This window comes from Egretta garzetta, unplaced genomic scaffold, assembly GCF_000687185.1.
Source record: "Egretta garzetta isolate BGI_Z169 unplaced genomic scaffold, ASM68718v1 scaffold259, whole genome shotgun sequence".
Lineage (NCBI taxonomy): Eukaryota > Metazoa > Chordata > Aves > Pelecaniformes > Ardeidae > Egretta > Egretta garzetta.
This window is the reverse complement of record NW_009260770.1, coordinates 3,544,394-3,568,889: the sequence shown is the minus strand read 5'-3', so window position 1 is coordinate 3,568,889 and position 24,496 is coordinate 3,544,394. Positions and strand designations below refer to the sequence as shown.

Below are 24,496 nucleotides of genomic sequence, written 5' to 3'. Positions count from 1 at the left end.
TTGTAACTGGCCTACAGGTAGATACATACTGTTAACCCACTGGCCTTTTAAGTCTGGTGATCCAGCCAACTTTTCACACAGCTAACAGTCTGCCTATCTAGACTATGACATCCCAACTTGGATATGCCAGGATACCATAGGAGAAAGTATCAAAAGCCTTGCTAAAGTCAAGGCAGACAACATCCAATGCTCTCTCTCAATCACAGATCCAGTGATACTATCATTTAGGGCAGCCAGGTTGGCTGGACATTGTTTACCCTTGGTAAGTCCATGCTGACTTGTCCTGGTCACCTTCTTCACCTTCATGTGCTCAGAAGCAGCTTCTGAGAGTATTCACTCCATGCTTTTCCCAGGAAGCAGAGTGAGGCTAACCATTCTGTAGATCCATGGCTTGTTATTGTTATAGCTGTCTTCAAAAAGGACATTTCTTCAGTCATAGGGCACCTCCCTCATTGTCCACAATCTTTCACAAATTATAGGGATGATAAAGAATGGCCTTGCAGTGACATTGGCTTGCTCCCTCTGCATCCTCAGGCTTGTATGGGTTGAGATTTCTGAAGAGCTCCATGACTTGATCCTCTTCCACTACTGGTGGTTCCTCTCACTGAATCCTGTTTTGGGGTGCAGAGGCCTAGGAGACGGCATGTCCAGAAACTCAACTTCATTTCCCTAAAGTCTTTATTTTATTTCACATAGTCATAATCAGCTCATATTATCTACCACACTTTGCCTGAGCCAGGGCCTGTTCAAGCATTTGCTTTCGTTTGTATGGGATGTATTTGAAATGGTTAATGAGAACCGATATTCCTAGAATACACTACCTTTCTTTTACCTCCTTTAAAAAAGAAGTGTGTAACATGGCCGTCTGGAGGAACCGGTTCTTCCTCGTGATAGTTTACGTGATTGTCTGATGGTTGTGAATGTTCTCGCAGAGGAATTCATCCTTGCCGCGTAATTAGATAATTAGTTTCCGTCTTTGATAGGCGATGCTGCAGCTGGCAGCATACACTGGCCCTAATAATGGCTATAATAGATGAGGAAAATCAGCTAAATTAAGTTTAGTATGAACTAGATACCCAGGCAAGTGCACTTAATTCCACAGGCAATTATTTCTATATATAGAAATATTTGGTCTCAGTGGAGGTACTTGTGACCTTATCAAGTACTCAGCAGAGAGAAAGGAGAGAGTTGGTAGTGTATATTTATAGAAATATAGTGGAAACAAAGTGAAAAATGCTTAATTAGCAGGAGAATTGATTAGTATGATTGTGACTGGGCAGAGGGTATGGATAACTTTCTGATGTTTTACACCACTTCAGTCTTTGTGCAGTTTCCACAAGCGTCTGTCTACGCCCAAGTTGCACGGCAGCATTCTGCCTTTTCGTGTGAAGTCCCTCTGCGGCCACATCTCCTACCCTGTCAACTGATTTTATTTGTGTGGTGCCCTAGAAGTCATGCTGCGGCTTTAGTTTTGCTGTCACACTGCCTGGGAGCTTGTGCCCTTCTCTTTGTGCTGCTGTAGAAGGGCACGGTGCAGCTCCCCTGCCTCCGAACAGGGAGGCAGCCACTTCTGTTTGCCTTGGATATTGTAGGTAGGCTGGATGTGTTACCTGTTTTGCAGCTTGGATTTGGAAGGATATTCCAACACGCGTGGAGAATTTCTCCATTAAAAACCTTGCAATCGATACCCCGAACAGAAAGAGTAGACAACACGCGTGGAGAATTTCTCCATTAAAAACCTTCTTGCAATCAATACCCCGAACAGAAAGAGTAGAATATGTTTTAATTTAGCTAAAACATTTACCACCTCCTTGCTTATGCTTTTCATTTCCCAGGGGTATTTTAACATAATCATTTTTCCTTCGTAAGGTGTCTAACAACTGTCTCTTTTCCAGGGAAAATGTTGTGAATGGAGTGAAATAGTATAATGGGAAAGAATTACTCAACATAATGATATAAAGAAGGCGGAAAGTAAAAGGGGAACTGGGATGTTTTGCTGACAACCAGATAAATCTTGGAAAAATTATAGAGACTATAGACAGATCACTTCATTTCTGAGGTTCTTATATGACACTATTTTTAAAAGATTTTTTAAAATAAATTTCTCTCAGGATTTGAGGATTTGCCTGATTTGAGGGATATCTTAATAACACAATCGCAACACAAATCCATTGTCCTTAATTCTTCTCAAGAAAATACATGATGTGAAAGACCAGAATCGGTAAAAGTTTCTGATTGTTTTTTTGAAGATGGGGCAAATCTGGCAGGAGAGGGACTCTGCAGTCGGTGTACTCGGGCGAATGAGGCTGAGGAGGCAGGCTGAGCACAGCAGTCAGCAACACTGGTGTTCTCTGCGCTGGAGAGATTTTGCTGAGCTGCATAATGGGATGCAGCTCCCGGCTGTCTTTTGCACCCCTGTGATTTCAGATGGCGAGCCACTGCGCTTACCCGGGTTGCGTTTAGCGGCGCCTGACAGAAGGCTTGCTGTGATTGTGAAACATCACGTGGCTGTTTCTTTTCTTGTTTACAGCGAAATAAATATTTTTACCACAGTGGTATATTCCCCACTTGGGCTAAATTTTTCCCAATGCCTTTCTTGAAAAGTTTTTGACATAAAAAGGGCTTAAGATTATAGTGTTTTTTCGTGTGCTCCAGTAGTTCTCTTTTTAATGGCTGAGCGTCTATGGGATCAAACATTATTAATTTTTTATTCCCAGCCTTAGAAGAATCACAGCGGCTCCTTGTTGCTGGTTTATACTTCAGCAGCAGCAAATATGCCAGGAATGTATTATACGATAGCAATATAATACCATGTAAAGTTGTGCCGGTGCAGGGGGTCATAGCAGTTCTGTCTTGCCCCTTCTTGGTTGTAGGGCTTTAGTCCACTGACCACTGCTTATGCTGGGGAAGGCAGCTTACCCATTAAAACCGGCTGGTTTTCAGTGACTAAACCAGCTGCCCCAAGCGTACTGTCATTTAGTAGCAATCACACCCTTGCAATTTTCAGCCACCCGTTCATTTAACAACTCAAATAAGCCTTAGTTACCTTATTCAAATCCAGTGCACGCCCAGCTGTTTCTCTTCAGTGCGAGTATTGCCTCTTACCTTAGCGGGAAGGCACCCCAGATAGGAAAGAGAAGATGACTTAAACGCCATCCTCTAAATGATAGAGCCGAGACCGTACCTCCCAGGTTAATGCCAGTCTGCATCAGTAGGTCCAAGAGTAAACAACCAGTGGGGCGAGCAAGCTGCTGAGGAACACCTAGCCGAATGAAATATGAAATAAACTTGTGCTTAGACCAAAAAAAAAAAAGGCACTCATTATTTTTTTGAAGTCTGGCAAATGTTGGAGATTGGCGTGCTACCAAAAGGGGCAAGATTGAAGCATTTTAGCATCTTCCGTCGAGGGTGAGAGGGAAGGGAGGAATAAGACTATCGGAATCACTCTACGGAAAGTGTGTAAAGAGTTGTTAGCGTGCTCGGTCTCACTGATGCTAGTGGTATGAGAAGGAGAGACAGGCTGATGTTTAAAAATCCAGATAAGGATGTTCTTCCTAGACAAGGCTTCCTAATTAGAGCAGAGAGTTTCTGTCTCAGAATACAATCTTTCATGTGGTAAATGCTCAGTTATAAATGTATGAAGCTATTGATTTTCTGATGCCTTGCCAGCAGCTCGTATATTGAATATTTAATGTAACCCAAATACTTGTTTCCTAGAAATACTGGGGGATTTAAAAAAAAACAAAAAACAAACAAAAAAAACCCAACAACAAAACCCAAACAACCCAAAAAACCCCCCAACCTCTAGAGTTTACAGTTTAACCAGTTGTATACTGGACAAACTAGAGAGGAATGTGTGAAATGTCTGTCTCTGGAAGGGGGGGAGGGATCCTTTCTAGCAGACACTCGGTGTTTGCACTGACTCAAATGGAGCAGGGTGGGTGGAATTGCAGACGGACAATTTTTGAGCTTTGCGGGAGAAGAGTTTGGTGGTTTTCATCCTGTTATCCGCTGATGTGCGGATATCTGTGAACTACTGTGAAGAGGTCTATGAAAGATATTTTAAGAAAAGCACGTATGTTTATGTTGCACAGCAATTCACACACACCATTTTTAAGGCAGCCCAAGCACGTAACTGAGTTTTTGTAGGAGGTGTTCACCTACTGTGAAAGGATGGAAAAACACTGCGCTGGCTTACAAGTATTTGAGATCATATGCTTTACAGTTTATGCTTCCTGTATTTCTAGGATTAGTTCTGCTCTTGCTTTCGAATTCTAATAAATGAAGCAACACCTACTGCCCTTTGGACTACTCTTTAAAGTTAAACTTGGGAGGTCCTGGATTTCTCTCCAACCGTAGGAGAGCTCTTCAACTTAAACTAGTATATAAGCCAGAACAGCCCAAAGTTAATTGCAGCAGGACCTCAAATCAAGGTTGGATCTATTAGTAATTACAATCATTAAGAATTCTGCTGTTTACTTTGATGCATGTAAGATTTAAATTTTGCTGGGGTTTTTTTTCTGCATATTTTTAATTAAATGGGCAAAAGTTATTTGTATTGCTGTTCCCCTTAGCAAGAACTTCAGGGTCATCAATCTACGCTTTTGCTTTAAAAAAAAAAAAAAAAAAAGCTTTTTTTTCTTGCATGGAGATGTATTAAAATAATTGCAACTTAACTGTGTTTAGTTACATGATATCCTTTATTGTAAATATGTGCTACCTTGCATGAAAACTTAAAACATGAAGCAAACAGCGGTCATCTCTGTCAGTTGGGGAGACCATGCTTCACTGTAAGTGTCAGGGAGAAAAAGAAGCCAGAGACTGACTAGTGGGCCAAGCTTTATAAACCATGTGAGAGATATGGGGAACTTCTAAAATACTAGTGAAACTGGTTTCAAAGGATGAAAGAATTTGGAGAGATAAGGGGCTCACCTTGCTGTGATGCGGACAGCAATTTGAGGAGGACATTCTGGCCGTTGTACAGCTGTTGTACCGCTATTTGAAGAAGTCTGCCTTTTCTCAGGTGAGCCACAGCTTTCACATCCTCAGGATGCTGCTCTGGAGCCAAGAGAAATGAATTTCACATCCTGCACTAACAAAAAGGTCCCCTTCCTTCAGTCCCCTAGAAAAAAAAAAAAATCAAGTTGCACGCGATTTTCAGACAGAGAATGGGATGGGACACGTGTAGAAAGGCACATTGCAGGACTGTGATGCCTTGCCTCTTATGCTTAGCAGAATTGCTGTAGTCATGTTAGATATTAGGTCTGTGCTTCTTTTGGACTTGGACTTCATCATCTGGATGTGCCAGCTCAGGTTGATCACGTCACATCTGTTTTCCTTTCTGCTACGCACCGAATGAGCATCTGTTCAGTGCTCTGTTGTGTTTGTCCCTTTGACGGCATGGTAACCAGTTGGGTTTTTTTCTTTACAGTCAACTTTTAAGGCTGTTTCCAACCTTTCATGCAGTCTTGTACAGGTCAGTAATGAAACTACTTCAATGTTAAAAAACCAAACAAAATCAAAAAGCCCAACTCCAAGCCTGATTTTTCTGAGCTAATGGATGTCACAGCTTATAATGGGAGCATCACATTCAAAAAGGAACAAAGAGAGCAGATTTTATTACTGTTGATGATGCACCCTGCTTCCAGCTGCAGCAGATCAATCCCCATCTGCTTGCCTTCAAGTTCTGCTTGCAGAGCCGTCACCCAGTCCCTGTTGTCTCTTTTGCTTCCCTGCTCTAGTTTTCATTCTTCTCCCTTCCCATTTTGTTTATGTCTTGTCCCAGCCTCCTATTTCCCAATCTCTTTGCCTCTGGGACTCTCAGAACTGCAACTCCCAGAGTGTTGATTAATCTCTTTACATTAACAAGTTGCAGATTCAATAGCAGGAATTGGAACTCTACCAGGCATTGCAGAAGACTCTGACCTTCATTCTGGACTGTCTCAGCCCAACTCAAACACAGCAGAAAGGAGGAGATGCAATTGATTTAGTGCTGCCCACCTGTTAACCTGGATGGTTCACTTCAGAACCATGATAATTTCTGTAACCCTATACTTGAGCAGTCTTTTCTGATGCTTATTATTTTAAACACCATGGTGTGTTTACTGGAATGAGATCATGGAGGACACCAAGGCCTCTGCACGAATGTGTAGAGGTGCACATTTGCAAACAGTTTTGTTGCACAAAATCTGTAAAACGTGGCCTAAACATTAGTGAAATGAAACCAAAATACGGAACCAGCTATTTAATTAATACAAGTGCAAAATCTAACTTTCAAATTGCAGTCAGCAGACCTTACTCCACAGGAATATCAGCAATGGGAACCATATGGAACCTTTATACTGTCTCATTAATAGTATTTCCCTAAGTTCCTCATTTCACCCAGTTCAGCTGCAGAGTTTGTAGATAAATGTATGCGCATCTGATTGTCTCTGTGCAATTGACCGTTTCATCTGGAATCCGAAGATGTGCTGTTGGTGGTCTTTGGCAAGCTGGCTAGTTGTGTCCTGCTCTGCAAAATGGAGAAAAGACTCCATTTGTCATCTTTAAGTTAAGCAACAGCAGATTTCAGTCTCTCATGGACCTTTTGAGCTGACGCTATCTTGACAGAGCAGTCATCGGCTTGAAGAGGAATTGTCTTAATGTGTTTATTTCTTTAGCAGGAGAAGTGCTGGGCTGGTTGTCAGGGCACTGCTTGCTCCTTTCTGACGTCAGCTGCATGAAAGAAATAGCACAGATTAACCATGGTGTAGGTTATTTAATACAGGGGTATTTTTTATTGCTCTGGAACAGAGGCTCTGTATGCCGATGATATATACATTTTAAATGAGCGTATACTTTCTAAAATTAATTCAGTTTATGCCCTCTGTTGATCCTGACTCGGTGCCAGCTATATTTGAGTTGGTGTCAGCAATATTGATACCACGTTTTTCAAGAGCTGAACGACAAGATGCAATGATCACGGTGCTTTTAGGTAGCAGTAGTGATTGAGCTGGTTTAGAAGCAGGAAGCGCAGATGCAGGCTCAGCTTTTTGCTGCTCACCCCTAGTGTTCTCCTGTGGCTTAAACCTTTCCCTGTGACGGCGTCTGCTGTGAGACTAGCTGTCAAGGGGGCCCAGGGAAGAAGCAATCGGTCAAACAGATTTCTGGCTGATTATTTTTATCCACTCCCCCTAGCCCTGGGTGAAAAATCACTGTATCATTTGCTGTGGAGCTGGTTCTCAGGTGCTAAACTGAGTTTTACTATCCAAGAAAGTTACTGCGGTCAACTGTGCTTTGGATGGTAAAAGGTGCTTGGGCAGGGATAAGTCCTGTTACTAAAACTAAAATGGTTTAACTTGATGGTTTAATAAATTTGGTAATAAGAGAAATAATAAGTGAGAGAAAACCACCTACTAAAAAAAATATTCTCAACCTTGAAAAGCTTTTAGACTGCTTAAACCTTTATTTCCTTGCATTGAATTCAAGGCAGGGGGAGTATTCAAACAGCAGAAAACATGGCTAGTTAGTGGCAAACAGTACTTAAGTTCAAAGGCCAGAATAACTACTCAGCAAATATTATATCTAGAGATTTTTTTCCTCTTTATTATTTGTAGTTGTTATCTGCATGGTTTTTATCATTTTGAGAAATGAAATCAATCAAGGTGATTCTTAACAACATATATTGTGTCCTGGTCTGAACTGGACAAAGTGCTCGCTGACCTTGAGGCCTGCTACATTTTTGCACCAAAGATAAGCTTGCCTGCTTCTCTGCGTACGCCTCCAGAGTACCGTAGGAAAGACCTGAAACCTCCCAAGAAGTATGAAACACTGAACGAAAAACAGAGGTGACATACTTGTTTAACATGGACTTCTAAAATGAAAGTTAAGCTGGTTTACAAGCTCTCCTCTTCCAAACTCACTGTTAGAAGAACCAAATGTTTAGCGAGTACTTTTGCTTAATGGTACGTAATGGAAACCACGTCTGTAGATTCCAACTTTTTTAGCTACATTGTGCTCTGAGTCAGATCGACAGGGTTTTATTTTAGCTGGGACTGAGTTGAAAGCACTTTGGAAATAATAGGTACCTAATGTAGATGTTCTCTTCAGGTCTCTACGATGACAGTGTTACCTTCTTGGAAAACCTCTCACAGATAACTACGTTCTTCACATTCTCTAGAGTTTTAAGAATTAGTGGATTCTCTTTATCTCCAACCAAAGGCAACAGAACTAATGCATGTAACAACTGCCCATCCTGCTTTTTATTTTACTTTGGAAGGGCATTTACAAACATGAAGTCCAAACATAATGTAAGGAGAGTGGGAAGATGATATTTTAGTGACCTAAATAGAGCGCAGCGTTGTAATGTCAGTGCCTGTAAGTGCTTCCAGCCGGCAACATACCTGTTTCTCCCTCTGTTAGACCAAACACAGTATCTTGAGCTTAGTAATGTGAGGAATTTTTCCTCTCTCATTCAGTTGTACAAACACCCAAGATTATCTGCTTCAAAAGACACACTTCTGTTGTATAACATACCTGTTCAGAACTGACTGAATAAGAGGTGAAATTTTGATGGGCTTGGTCAAAGGTAATTTAGGAACAAGTTTTACATATAAAATTTTGCCATTTGATTTCATGGAGATTGGATTTTACCTAAATGCTTTTAACTCACCCTCCTACAATTCCCGCCACCACCACCCCAAGTAATGCGTAGGACTTAGGCTTCAACATAGGTACATAATTCATAGAACATTTGGCAAGAGAGAGCTGTGAATAAATGCAGAAAAGGATGGGGAAATCTGAACTGTAAAATCCACCTGGATTATGATGAGCTGTTCACAGGAACTTTATGCTCTCTGAAAGTGGCATACAGCAAACAAATGTTAAATATTTTAACTCTTGTTATTTAACATGGGTAATAGTAAAACCAGGAGTACTTCATAGAAAGTAGATTCAACTTCAGAAAAAAATTTTCAGCAAATCCACAAGGTAATGAGAAAGTATGTTACCAGGACTGTAAGCTCTGCAAGATACTGATCTGAGAGATCACTCAATGGGTTTAATGGAAAAAACAGGCCCACACTAGAGACAGAGGATAGATTGGACCTGGGAGGATCTTGTTTTTCCTTTTATAATTCTAATTATTAAGCACATTGTGTGTTGTCCATGAGTAGGAAGCCAGTTAGACAAAAGATACAGCAGGACTAAAAGGGCACATGGGGGAGGGAGTTGGAGCAGTGCCTTCTGCCCCTGGGAGAGATCTCCAGCTCTCCTGTGATGGCTGAAATATTTTCAAACACTTAAAATAATCACCCCATAAGATGATTAAAAAATCAGTAGAGTTTGGGGGTGGGGGTGGTAGGTAATCAAAGCTGTCAACTGGAAAGATGTGGCTACCCCTCAAAGGAGGGAGGGATTCAATGAAAAGAACAGGGTGGGGTTTTTTTTCCTTTTTCAAGTATAGGCACCATGTGTTTAGTTACAGTGCTTTGTAAAACTAGTGTACAAGGACTAAATGCCATGCAGATTTAGGACAGGCAAGATCTTGTTAAACTAGCACCATTCACATTTAAGTGGAATTAGGAAAAAGCTGAGAATTTTTTTCTTTCTTAGTTGTAAGGTGCTCAGTGAGATAACTGTTTTTTTAAATACACGGATAACGTAATTTCAGTGTACTTCTTGCATTCTCAATAGCCACATTTCATATATTTTTAAAATGTGAAAATCTTCTTGCATAAGCAGGGTGCAAGGAAAAAGATTTAAGGTACACAGAAGGCGGTTGCTTTCTGGTGAAGTTTCAGAGATGTAATTCTTATGCAAGCTAAATCGTCCTGTTATCTGCATGTGTTGTTACTACATCAAGAAAATTGAATTCACTGTTGTCTCGTGTGTTTCAGGTCGGCAAATTCCACCCCTAGATCCTCATGAAAATGGTAACAATGGAGCAATCAAACTTGGAAAGCAGACTTCACAGACGGGTAGGCGGTGCTGCTGACCCAACTTGATCTTTTTAGATTTACTTGAAAAACAGCACCATTTGCTTTTCTCGCTGAGAAAGGACTTCATGATCTCAGTGACGTGGCTCCTTATCTTGAAAGCAGTCATTTCATTACTTCCCATGAGCAATAATGCAAGGACCAGAAGCAGAGAGCTTTACTTCAAAGGGATTTTGCAAAACCAAGTTGGAAAATCCTCTCTAATATCCTGTCAAAATTACAATGTCAAAGCGCTCCGATTCTCTGTTTAAGCCAATGACTGTTTTGGGGGTTTTTTAATAAAAAGATCCTTTTATATATAAATCTTAGATTTGCTGCAAAAACTTCTTAAATTGCAAAGTGGACGTGGCATGTCTTTAGAGTTTTCTCTGTAATGATAGGGTAAAAAAACTGCCATAAATCCCTGAATTTTGGCTTACAGTTTGTCTGCCATCTTTCTAGCTGGACTCTGCTTTTGTATTTTCCTACATCTGTAGCTTCATCTCATGCTTTCAGTAAACATCAGCAAATAATGGACTGAGTTTGCTAACTAGAAAAAAAAAATGGATCCAAAGGATGAGCGAGTGCAATTTTTACAGGCTAGAAGTCAAAATCTGTGTCAGGAGGTCCTGTGTATGTGAAAGAAGGAGTTGTCATGAAGGAGACTGCTGGACTCCACGCAGTTCCCAGTCTGCTCTGGAAAGAAGTGAAGACGCAGCCACTGTGCTTTGCCTGGATTGATTCCCTTTCCAGGGCATAGGCTTCGTTAATTACTGAAACTGTAAAAAGAACATAAATGCCAGCTTAATTGCCACTACTTACCAAGTTTCCTCCAAATCTGTGCCCCAGACCATAGTTGTCTCTGCTCTCAGAGATGCCACTTCCCTGCTTTCCAAAAGACAGTGCCACACTGCCCCGCTCCTTCGTGGTCTCGCTGCGGTGCTCCAAGAAGACTTCAAGTTGGAAAAATGCTATTTCTGTAGAAAAACAGCGTAAGAGAGCACAATATAATTTGGGGTTAAAGGCTGGAATCTAACAAAACAAACCAGAGTGTTTCTTTACAAATGCAATTCTGTGAATTTGTGGAGTGGTCTCCTCACCCACTTGGGGATGCAGTATGGAAGACCCACAGCACAATACTTTTGAAGCTTGATGCACTTGAAAATGCAGCGTAGAAGAAAAAAAATACATTAGGTGGTTATGAACTAAATGTAAAACTGTATGCGTTCTCCACTTCCATCTTTTATGAATGTGTGTGACTGAAATGATAAAATACGAATTTATCTTCATCTAGGAACTAGGGTAAGAATGCAGGCTTCAAAACTAAAGCCCAGCCTGCATCCCAAAACATTCATTTGTTCTTTTATGAGGAAAATTACCCTCACAGCACATTTGTTGGGGGACTTATGAAAAAGCAAACAAAAGGGGAAAATAACTTTGCCCAATAAATCGTGAACAGGCAGGCTAGAGTTGGGCTTCCGTGTTTATACATAAAAAACAGACCTTACTGCTTGGTTGTGAGGTTGCTTTGATAAAATGGCACTGATTATTAGGGCTTGAGACAGAGCCAGATGAAATCAAGAGGAACATTTCTCTGTCTTCAGGGGACTTGAAGTAGTTATAGGTGGGAAACGTCCCACCAGATTTTATCTAAGAATCTAAGCCGCGTTGTTTTTTCACATCACATCCATTTCTCAGATCTTTAAGACTCCTTTGAAAGTGCTCGTACTTGAAAATATGGCCTTGGATAATACGCAGACTCAGACAGCTACCATGAGAAAGGATCTTTCAAGTAAGCTTTCAGTTGTCACCCGTGCTGATACACGATCCGTGTCGCTGCTTCATTGCAGCAACTGGTTTACAGATAATCCTGAAGTGAAAATTCAGCAATCATCATTGTTGATAATTGCGGAGGGAGACAGGCTCCTTTAGGGAACATTTCATCCCATCCTAGCACGAGCAAGTCTGCTGTGGGTGCCTGGCTCTTTCCAGCTGGCTGTGGAGGGAAAGGTTAACCTGGCCTTCAGCGCTAAAGAAATATCAAACTTACCAACATCACAGATTCATAAGTTTATGGGATCTGTGAGCCAATGCTGCAAGAGGTCTGGTTCTTCCTAAATAAAGCCCAGTAAAAAGCTAGTTCTGTTACCAAGAAAACAAGGTGAGATTGAACCCATGTTTTTAAAGGTGTCATAAATTTTAGTTCAACATATGGTAGTTATGCATAACTGACTTTTAAGCTTTCATAGTTCTTTGTGGCATAATTCTCTGTTTTTAATGTGACATCTAAAAACGCATCAAACCCTACTTGAGGTGTCTGAAAGTTTTGCAAAACAATTCTGCGAGTACCTTGTATGCTCTAATTTATGCTAGAACTGGCAATTGATGCTGATCTGTATGGAATAGATACTGTCTTGAACAACCAGCTTTCACAGCTGCCATTGAGCCGTATGTGAATCAGAACAGGTTCATGAGTTGTATGTTAGAATAGTTTTAAATTAGAAGTTGTTACAATGGATCTCTGGCAGATTTTAAAATTCAAATGCTGGCTAAGTAGGCTCAAAGATATTTTTGCATTTGGTGGGCCAGATCTAAATCACCTTATTCTGCTTTTAGTCAAGAAAAAGATGAATAAGGATTCTGATTGTATAAATTCTTGAGATTTGGGTTATGGTAGCTTCAGTAAGGAACTCTGAAGTCATAGGCAAAAAAATAGCAGGCCACTGTGCTGGCGGAACAGCTCGCGGGTTTTTTTGAAGACGGTGCTTGCCTTTGATGATGATATCGCCTCTCTGCTGTTCATCGAAGCTGAAGTGCAGCTTTAACCTGCTTCGTCAAATGGGGGAATGGTTTGTTTTAAAAATTGTGATTTTCACGTGTAAAATTCATGATTTCTGCTTCCTTTTTTTGCCTGTGTTGCTTGGAAAGTACCACCACCCTTCATAAACAGCCAGAAAAATGACAAACAAAAAAACCCCAAACTCGGAGTCAAAAGTTTCTGCAGCAACTGGAATTCCGCTTTAATGTTAATCAGTTAATGGCTGATGAAAAGTTAAATTACTGTACAGGAGCACCTGACTCTGTAGCTGATCTGCTCTAATAATAAGAAGAACAATAATAAAGCTGCGGTTCTGGGTTGGCCAGCTGGTGCTGGATTTGTCCAAGATTGGTTTTCTCAAGAGAGCTGGCGGCAGGACCGAAGCACAGGCTGCAGTGCCAAGGATGTTTGGTGGAGCTTGTTTGCACCGTGACTCAAGACTGTGACTGTCCAGTTGTGGGTGACTTGCTTTTCTGGCTTGTCATGAACTAGTCTTAAACCAAGATTATGAAGGAACTAGTTTTCATATATGCTCTGCATATGTGTGTGTATATAAGTACAGTTTTATATTGTTATGCTGACATGTAGTGTTTTTTCACTATGTCTGGTTCTCATATACTGCACATTGTATTCTGTAAGTACATTTTTTTGTTAATGGTCATTTCACCTTTATGAACCTAAAGTTACGGATCAAAGGTAGCGAGAAGATGGAGATACACATAGGTACAATTGTTGACTTGCCATTCCTATGCATGAAAATGGCATACTATAGAAAAAGTCCGTCTTTCAGACTTAGAAATCTAAAAAAGGCCGTTACTATTCAAGAATTGGGACTCAGGAGTCATAAAGTTATGCTCCAAAAAAAAAAGAAAATAAAAGAATTGATTATTTTTGTTCATGGTACAGCAGGTCTATCTAAAGTGCTGCAATGTAACATGGTTTTGTATCAATACCTAGAAAAGTTAGGTATCATCCCTTGTCTTCACTAATCCTTCATGGCATGTGGTAATAAGCGTGACTAGATAGATTATACAGAGAACCATTTAGGTTGGGAAGGACCTTTAAGATTATCAAGTCCAACCGCTAACCTAACACTGCCATCCCACCACGAAACCATGTCTCTAAGCACCTCGTCTACCTGTCTTTTAAATACCTCCAGGGATGGGGACTCGACCACTTCCCTGGGCAGCCCGTTCCAGTGCTTGACAATCCTTTCCATGAAGAAATTTTTCCTAATACCCAATCTAAAAGTGATGCAAGCACTCTGACCTTTTCAGTACAGTGATGATATATTTTACTATCCTACCCTTAATTATTTAAACCAGAGTCAGTGATAAATTTTAAGTTTAAAATCACCTGCTAAGTACTCTTCCTCTGTTTTGTTTATATAAGGGCTTTGACTGGGCTGGACCCACTCGCTTCATGTATGGGATGCTGCAATCTGTTAATACTTTACCTTCTGTTTTACATAGTAATTGTATCATACCTAATAATATTTTTTGCCCTAAAATGTAGTTTTTGTGTTTTATTTAACCTACAATGATTAACGCTAATAAATGTTTTAAATACCTCTGATGTGGGGATGTCTCTGGTTTCAATAAAGCAGAACAAAATAGTTCCCATTTTTCACATTATTTGCTGTCTGCAGTCTGTGGATTGCTACCTGGGATTTAAATGCCGCTTGGAATGTGCATGTGGCTGGCCTTTTAGCAGAAACTGAATGCATTCCGGGGGATCCTGCAGTGCAGGTGAACTTTCAAAAACCAGAAAAATATTATCTGAAAACTCTTTTGCTAAGTTATTTGATTTATCCATTAGAAGAGAGGTACCTGAGTGGCCAGCATCAGCGTGGAAATTTAGAATAGCAGCTGTCAGTAGCAAGTGAGCTTACAGTTCCGACTTGTCTTGAATAGCAACCATGACTGTGATGGCTCATAAGACGCTTTCTCTCTTGTATGTTTTTGTTTTGGTGGTACGTTTCATTTTTTTTCCTACTTTATGTCCCTCAAACTTGTCTTTAGGAGTTAAGAATTAACACTCCCATAAGTATGCGGTATTTCATACCTCTTAGTGCTGTTGTTTCAAGAGGTTTTTAAAGTCGCCAGAAGTTTTTTTCACTGTCTTGTTCGTATTTTCAAAGGTGTTACCACAACTATGAGGACTACGAATAAAGGGTTGGGGTTTTTTAAGGAAAAACAGGGTTTTGGAGCAGGGCTTTTCTAACTACCATGATAAATTCAACGCACACCAGTGCACAAGAAGCACAGTAACTGAAATAACAGGACAGAACGCCATTTCTCTATGTAAGGAGAAACCAGTATTTCAAAGGGAATTACATAGGTTGTGAGTTTTGTTACTGCTTGCAGATACCCTGCGGGGTCTGTTCCCTGCTTTAAAGCATTTACACTCACATTGAAAAAAATATGTATCTTATCACCAGCTATGTGTAAATAAAAATGAACCCAGGTACATAACTGTAAACTGTAAAAGGTGATGTACTTAATTCAGGAAAGCCTAAGTAAGCCCCTCTTAACTATTATCAGCGTGTTGGAAAATCAGAAGTGAACGCTGTTTTTCCTTTCAGTGTGGAAAGAGAGTTGTGCCCCTCAATGGATCAGTCCTTGTGTTGTCAATGGGATGTTTTACATGGCTTGGAAGCATGTTCTTGTAGTGCGTTAGGTTCGTTTAGAGTTGAATTTAGCAAAGGGGGGGGCTGTACAATGGGCTGGAAAATAAACCTCACCTGCTTTCCTTTTGAAGGCTGAAGGTTGTGTCTCGGGATACTTAAGGAAAAGTAGTTGACATTTTGGCCTTCAAAATCTTCACGACAGCGGCTTCAGTCTTTCTGCAAAGAGCAACATAGGACACCCTGCTGTGATCTCCTGAGCACTGTTCTGAAATCAGGACGGCAAGGCTGATGAAATAGTGTGTGTATCTACTTCATACCTCCACCCCCTCACCCAGTCTGTAAAAGTGTTTAGGCTACTACCAGGCTTGTGAAATGCTTCCCTTCCCTGAAAGGAAAACAGTACACTGCAGGATTTTTTTTTCTTTTTGTTTCTTTTTTTTTCCCTCCTCCATGTTGTTTTGCAAAAGGCTACAGAGTAATTTTCTTAAAAGCGTTAAAACAGTCATGTGAGGATAGAGCAGCTAAAAGTATTTGTACAAATGCCTCCGTTAAGTGGTGCAGGTCAGTCCCCAAGGTCTTGGCATCAATGATAGGATGCATTCATGTGTAATGAGGTTCTTGACCATTAATAAGATCCGCTTTTGATTACATCTGTTTTTTAACAGCTGGACCAGTGCTAACTCCATTGCTTGATGTAAATGCTCTCTTGCTGTCCAAAAGTAAGGCTCTTCATGAGAAACTAAAATAAATGGTTGACTGCATTTAGCAGGTTAAGACGAGAAGGAATAAGTAATAGCGTAATGTAGCTAATACAGCCTTTTTCACGTCTGAAAAGTTTATTTCAGATGCGTTTCTTCTCTCTCAATTAAGCTCTCTTAAGAAGAGTCCTTATTGCCAAATGCCTATATTTTTACACTTCCGATACTACCAAGTGGGTCTCGATGCAGGTTAGTTTGCATTATCACTTCTCACTGCTGTGTATTTTGTAGGAATATGAGGACAGGCTCATGATACAAGCATTCATAATCACCCTGTTTTCAATAGATACGGTGTAGAAGAGTTACTGAAATTGTTTTGTAACACGAGTTGTTGTGAAAACTTGAAGGTAGTACACAGGCAGAACTTGAAGTGTAAGAGGCCTAGACTAACTTGCATTTAATGTCACACCAATTAACAAGTTTTTAATAAGATGTCATTATTCAGTGCAGGAGAGTCTAGCACTGGGGTGGAAAAGAATTTTGAGGCTTCTGGTTAGGTATTAAACATTTATCAGCTTGAGAAGGATTTATTTTTTCTGGCTGTTAAATTACTCCAGCCCAAAATCATTTTTTATCCCTGACACTCCCTGAAGTATTTAAAAAAAAAAAAAAGCTTTCTTTGAAAAGGACTGACCTTGTTTTCTCAAAACCTCCCTGAAAACCCAAGCTTTATCTTTCCCATCATCTGTCAAAAGTTCTTTGAGACACACCTTATTTATGGTGAAACACTCAACCTTTCTGAATGCCACTCTTTGAGAATTTTAGAAAGCAAAAATGCATTTCCCCCAAAGCACAGCAGTAAAATACACGTTTAAATAAGAAGATAAATACCTAACAACTAAATCCCCGTTCCCCTGCAGCAAGTAGAGTACTCTGGGGAAATGATCTGTTACAGGCTGAGAGAGAGACAATCCCTAGGCTTCTGATTACTTATTGACAAGTACCAATCAATAAGGAAGTCAGCTTACATGTCTAAGAGATGCCCTTGAGGAAAATGAACATCGCGTTCCTTCCTCTTTGTCAATATAACATGACTGGGGCTGGGGGGGAGGGAGTGATAGCATTGCTGTTGCTACCTTAAAATAAATTAAAAAATGAATCAGAGGATAGTAACAGTTTCTCTTCTCTTGTTTAATAGGGTTGAAATGTGGGTTAAGCACCTTATAAAAGAAATCCCTGCTTCTTGTGATCTTCAAAGAATCCGGCTGCTTTGCTGGCAAATACATGTTGGGAGTTTTCACAGAGGTTTAGTAAGAAAGAGCAATGGATGCAACCTGGATGACACAGTGCATTTCACAATCCCTTTCCAATATTCTAGCTCTGCAAAAAATCAAGTCATCAGCAAACCTAGAATCACTACCGAATATCCAAGTTCCAGTATCCCAAATGTGTAGTAGGACTCTAGTAAGAGCCCTCAGAAAGAAGGATGTTCCAAATAAAGACTTAAATTTTCTGTGCTATTTCTTGAGACAGTCAGGAACCCAAATGAGAATGAAATAGCTTTCCTGGCACCATTCCCTTTAGAGATACCATTTGTCCTCCGAGTTTTACCACACTCTGTAGGTCATTCCCGGTTCTCAGGGAAAATTTGCTTTCAAGGTGGCAACCTGAACCACCTGCTGGCACCAAACCAGCTCTCCTCCTAAAGCACAGCCTTTAACACCGGAACGGTTCTCCCCACAGTCACAGTAAGGAGGGACAGAAGTCTCATTAGCAGCTGACGTATCTGTTGGAGGTGACTCAGTTTCATGGCAGTTCTGAATACAAAGGAGGCTTTTGAGATATGCTGGAAATACGAGCTTGTAATGATGCAGGAAAGGGCTCTCAACAGATAAACTTCTTACACTTGTGACAGAGATATTAGAAAAGGAAACATTTTTAAAAGAAGTTTTTCACTGTGGTCTTTTTTTTTTTTTTTTAATGTTTTTAGGAGGTGAAATTTCTGGAGGGGAAATAGGTTTCTTGAAATGAGAACAAAGCCAGAATGTCACATCAATTACAAAATTCTGAAGAGGGAAAGTAATGTTTAGAACGAAAAGAAGGGACAAACAACATGATAGTGTCCTACCCTGGAAGATACTCTCCGTGGTGGTCACAACCCCATCGAGGTGATATAGCGATGTTTGAATTATAAAATTTGGGTTTAGGGTAAAAAGATACATCATAAATGGTCAAAGAGTGCATATACTTGTGTTTCATGGCACAGCCACGTTAACACCGTTGTAGCTTGAGAACCCTAGCTAAAAAATGAGCATAAACAAATACAGGATTAGGAGTGCATCAGGTGCCTAGACTCCACCTGTAAAAACCACCTGTGGGCATGCCTGAATTTACATAGTACAAACTCCACTGAATAAAAGATGATACCTATTCATGTAGTCCATGACGCACCGGTTACCAAGTTGGAGCCCTGAACTTTGGCTTTGGCTAATACATTCCAGCGCGCTCAGGTAGCCACCCTGCTGGCATGGTTTAGCTTCTCATGAAGCTTGATTCTGGCTGAAGGATGTCTTGGAACGATGGGTAATTTCGCACGAAAAGGGGAAATTGTTCCAGAGAGGACTAAGGAAGAAAGGATGAGGTGGTGATAAATGTATCCAAGTAGATTTGCATTGACTGATTTAACCACAGCATGTAGTATGTACTTAAGTACCTGCTGCTTGGGAGTATAAAGGCTTTACAATAACACAACATCCATCACTGAAAGATAAAATGGAGGGATTTTTATTTTATTTTTCCCAGGAGGAAATTGATGCTGTAGAAAACCCGCAAGACTTGAATCATCAAGTCATCACTGTCAGCAGGCATGTCTTTCAGACACCTCGCCTCATCTGAGTGCGAATCACACACCAGCCAAAGATGCATACCACGGCAGAAAATTGCACCCTTCCTTGTGTGATAGAGACACTTAAAAAAATTACAGGGCCTGAAGCAACTACCAGATTAGGAGAGCCTCTGTCTGAGAAGCCTGTTCCACATCACATCAGTGACAGCGAGGTGAGGATGTCTGGGAGCTACGCGTTTCAAAGCTCTGGGAAAGTGGTTACTTACCTATTTGGCAAGATGACTCAGCCCATGTCTCTGGTAGCGCAGGAGAGTCTGAAGGTGTTGAGGCTGCCTTCTGACAGGTCTGCTTTTAGAGAAAGCTAGCTTTTTTTGTGGAATGGTGCCAGAATTCCCATGAGAGGTCCCCATTTCCTGAGATGTTTGAGGAAAGATGTTGTGTTCCCTGCCATTTTCAATCAGCATTGGAAACTTTCCTTCCAGTTAGTGGGAGCTTGGAGGCGTAACGAAATCCTCGATGTTAGATAATTCCAATGTGTATTTTAAACCAGTCAACCACAGGCAAGAAATTAGAGTTCAGAAACTTGTGATTTTCTTTTGGTATCTTCAGGTCATGCTGAAAATGTAAGCAAGCCGTGTTTTGAACTAGGTGGCCTATCTGATTTTATACACAACCATGTCATAGAAAGCGTGTGATGAGGTGATAGGAAGATTCTCTGTCAAATTTCAGAGTCCTCTGCAATTTTAAACAGCACTGTTACTATAATGTCACAGTTGACATTTACCTTCATCTTTAGTACTCAGAGCTGGTCTATGGAGAGTGAGATTTTGACTGATTATGATGGAGTATAAATTGTCTCCCTTCTGCCACCAGGGTAAATGTCTCCCAGCTTAGGTATTCATCCTCTCTTCAACTGCCATCTTTCTATGAGGTCACTGACTAAGAGCAATTTTGGGTCAGGGCTTTGAGGCCTTGGGGCTTGATGTTGCCTTGCTGTACGTTGAATTACCACACTGTCAGGCCTCCATGGCAAAAAAAAGTTCATCAGAACTGACCTCTGTATTGCCTCATACAAGAGCAGGCTTCATGGGTGGTTTTGTGTGTTTCTAAGTTTTCCTGTGAGGGAACTGCAAATATTTCATTTCCTTATGATGTCACCTGGTATCTGCTGATGACACAATGAAGGAAAGTGTTAAGTTTTATTAGCTACTCAACTCACACAAAGACAAAAAGACAGTGAAAACTGAAAATGTGCAAAAATCTGCTTAAGCTCATCTGGGGTAAACTCTACCATTCTAGTTTCTAGAAAAGTAGTCAGATAATTGATAGATGTTACTACGGTCACCCCATCAAGCAAATTACTTCTGCTTGCATTTAAGAATGAATCCATCTATCTTATCCAGGCTGAAACAATCAGAAATTGGATCAGTCATAATGTGGCCAGAAGCCCTCCCATCCTGTCCAGTCTTTTATAACGAGTTGTTACTGAAATTTGTTAGTATTGAGTCAGTGGCCCAAATGAGTCATTCAGAAATCTCTATCCAGTTCACCCCCTAAGAGGCAAGCATAAGACTTAAAACCTCATTTCACTTTTCAATAAATGCAAAGGAAAAAAATTGTGAAGAAATATCATGTGTGATGTCACTGGAACACATAAGCTTTCCCAAATGCATGACAGTTTTTAAGGAAGAGCCTAATTTTCAGATTTAAAAATGTGACTAAGTAGAAATGAAATGATGCAGTTCCTTGCTTTGCTGTCCATCAAAGGTATCCAGATCAAGCCTCCCAAGATATGCTGAAGATTACATGCCAGACTTGAACACTCAACCTAGAATGTGAAAATTGCTTAAAGAGTTATCTTTTTTGGCTTAGCTATCCCGAAGATTGAATATCCAATATTTTAACTTGCTTAAAAGTTCTGTTACTGATGCATAAGCCAAAATCCTGTTTCTGTCACAATCGTATTGTCCCTGAATAGCTAATGAGCAAAGTGCAACAATTTCTTTTTTGCCTTTGATGTGAGTGAAACTGAATCCACTTGGGGACTAGTTTCTGGATAAGAAAGAACAGTTTTTACTAAGCTACTTTGAAAAGCTGATTTTTTTTTCTGTTATAATAATGAAGTCTTATGGAATTCTCCCCCTTTCACTGTAAGTGTGAGAGAATGTTCATCAGTGAAAGCAAAACACATTTAAATCTTCAGGGTTGAATGCTCCCAAGAGTATGACAAAAATTGGTGGAGATACTCTTGGAGCCATTCATATTCATTTTGAACAAATATTGGTGCACAGGGGAAATCTCAGATGAGTGGTAAAAAGTGAATGTGGCACACTGTGAAGAATAATGTGATGGGTTCAGATAATTACAAGCGTTACATAGACTCTGGGCAAAATACTAATAAAGACAGATATGGGAAACAAATAGAAATTAATTCATAGGTAGTAGCTTATGTAAAGTTAATCAATATATTTTTAATAGAAAATAGGTGCATTCAAGCAACAAGACGAGACTAAAATGCAGTTGCTCATGGTAGATGTGTTGACCTAATACACATGGATTACTTTAAGTCATTTGATGTAGCCCTGCATAGCAATCTGGTAAAAAAAACCCCAGTACTATACAAAATCAATTTACCTGTATCAAATGCTCTGCAAACCAATTAGCAGCTACATCAGCATGTTTCTCCTCTCTTCTAATGGGTTATTTCACAGCTTCAAAGGAGCTCACGCAGTTCAATGTCTTTATCAGTGACCTGGAAGAAAACATAAACTCTTTGCTGATAACTTTGCAATAGGATGAGTCTCAATGTGGAAGAGATACTATTCCCTGTCTGTCTGTGGTGGGACCCTCTGAAGCCTCTGGTGCTGGCCCAGAGAGGGAGGGTGGTGAATTAATAGAAAGTACTCTCTGATCCACTATAGATTCCCATTTTCTTAATTTCTATTATTTGCCTTACTTGGGGAAGGAAAAAATGCAAGGAATGGCCAGGGACAGGAAAAAATCACATTCCAGGTTTGAAGTGGCTGACTCTTGTTTTTCTATTAAATTGCTATTAATTTCTATTAAATTGCTTTTTCTTATATTAGGGACAAAGGAGGAGAAAAACCACCTGCCTCATTTGAAGATGAAAGGAGAGAAAGCTTGCTGGCCTGTTGGTCTGCTAGCCAGTGGAAGAGAGGGGCAGGAGCAATGTGGATTAGGAGAGAGGGAAGGGGAAAAAAACCAAACAGCAAAATAGGACAGAATTAGTTTTGGGGTGATGGAGTGGGAGCAGAAGAGTCTCAATGCACTCTCTGAAAAGCAGAATTGAAGCCAGGAAACCTGTGGAATTAAAATAATGATACCACAGTTAAAGTCTGTATTAAAAGGTATGCTTGCAAAATATTTACAAGCATTTAACTTTATGAATTTAACAGTGAAACATCTGTTCGTGTATTTCTCTGCAACAGCTATGTAGGCACAGGACCAAAGTAATGGGTGAGTGGGTGCACTCTCCTAACCTTCCCTGCGAGCGCTTGGTGTTGGGGGAGGAAAATGGTGAATATTCATGGTTGTAGGTGGAGAGCCGGGCACGGGGTTGCAGTGCCCATAGTGTAGGTGGGACCTGCTGGAGGGCAGGAGGGACCAGGTCACCCCCAGGGAAGGGAAACATCAGGGAGCTGTGCACAGCGTGACAGATCACTGGCCGATGGGCACACGTGAGTTGGGAGTAGAAAGGTCCCACGTGGGGCAATCCAGGTCAGAGCATCTTGTGCTACATGGGGCTTTCTGCAGGCCTTTTTACCCCTTGCAACTTCAAAAATGCTGTCAGGTGTTCCAGCTTTGCCTCTGCAAAGTGTTCATACCTGTTTTAAGGTGACCTGCTGAAGTACCAGAACAAAGTCTCAAAGCCATGTCCTGGGTTTTGCGCAGTGTATCAATTGCGTATTGCAATCTAACAGGTCCTCGTGGGTATCATTTGTACAATTAAGCTGTAAATAATTCAGTGTTTGGCAGGCAAAGATTCCATCAATAATATCATGCAGACTTTTTTTCTTCCCCGAATGCAAAGTAAATAAATATTTCATAAATGATCTCTCAGGTAGAGTGAGACACAGAAAAAGGTCTGCACCAAACAAACGGGAGTGGGGAGATGATTCTAGAAACCTTATGTCTTTACTCCTAGAGATGATGAATTAATCAAGAGCAAAGATCTTTCACATGTGTATTAGCTGCATATTAGTAACCTTAGCTTCCTGCATCTGTTAGAGGAGCATTTCGAGCACTTGCCTGTTTCCTGCCATGGCACAAGGGTAACAGAGAAAGAATTTCCAGGGGATGTGTGCAACCCATGAAAGCAGAGTGGCTGCGGGTGCCCACAGGAGCTGTGATTTTGCAAATCCGCAAACTCTTAACTTTGTGCACATTAGTATTCCTCTGGATCGCATAAAAATGCGCAACTGCAGAGGCAGAGCTTTAGCTGGCTGGCGATTTAATTGATCATTCAGAGTGGAGGGAAATCTTTATGTTATTTGGTAACAGACTGCAAGGGAATGGACCTTTCCTCGTCAGTCACTATGCAACCAACTGAATCCACTGACAGCCTGATTTTCTCCATGTCTCCCCTTCTTTTGCTCTGCCCATTTTCAGGCGCTGAGCTAATTTGATCTTTCAGCAGAGACAAACATTTCATTCTCATGTTTGTGATACCTATTTATTTTTAAAGTGTTGTTAACATAGTTTTTGCTGTCTCTTTCTGTCTGGCCCTGCTTAATTGATGTAAAAAATAGTTGTCTAAAACGTTCTTCCTTGAGAAAAGTTGCTAATTTTTCCCCAGACGTCTTCTCCTTGTGTCTGTCTTCAGCCAATTCTACTCAATTTTGTAAGAAAAATCTAGCACTGCTTCTTCAGCGTGTGTTTACTTTCTCTTGTAACCATTGCAAACTAATGTGCCCTGGGAAAAGGAGTTGGATTCTTCTCATTTGCAAATACCATTAACGGAATTATGGACCAAATTCCATACGCAGCTCCAAATTACACACTCAATTGGGGCCTGATCCAAGGCTTATTAAAGTCACTGGAAAAATTCCCCCTGATTTTAATGGACTGTAGTTCAGACTGTGGGGAATGGACATTTCCACTGTGGATGATCAGTTTAATCTTTGAGCATGCTGGAATTTACACAATGATAGACTCATAGGGCTGGAAAGGACTTCAGAGGTCACATCTCAAGGCAGGATCAGCTAAATTTATATCTCCCAACAGATGTCTAGCCTGTTCTTAAAGGTCAGTGACTGGGACTCCATGGATTGTGCTTCCAGGCAATCCTTTTTGTTAATTATCCTTACTCTTAAAAAGTTTTTCATATCTGTTCTAAATCAATTCTGCTCCAATCTACACCCATTACTTCCTGTCCTATTAAAATAAAGCGAGAGCAGACTATTTGCTTTCTCTTTGCAATAGCGTTTAATGTGTCCGAACACTATGACCAAATACCTGAGTCCATCTTGTCTTCCTTCTTGTCAACCTCAGTTTTTCAACCTGTTCTCATGTTTCAATTTGTCTGTTTTTCTG

The 24,496-nt window shown here is 40.5% G+C and overlaps 1 protein-coding gene across 1 annotated transcript in view; it reads left to right on the top strand.

Moving 5' to 3' along the window:
• RAB31 (RAB31, member RAS oncogene family) overlaps window positions 1-12,636 on the top strand; it is a 72,002-nt gene extending 59,366 nt beyond the window's left edge. Inside the window, exon 7 of the mRNA XM_035901615.1 lies at window positions 9,876-12,636. Within this exon, the coding sequence (XP_035757508.1) occupies window positions 9,876-9,973 (98 nt within the window). The 3' untranslated portion in view covers window positions 9,974-12,636. The remainder of the gene's footprint in view (window positions 1-9,875) is intronic.
• The last annotated feature ends 11,860 nt before the right edge of the window (window positions 12,637-24,496 follow it).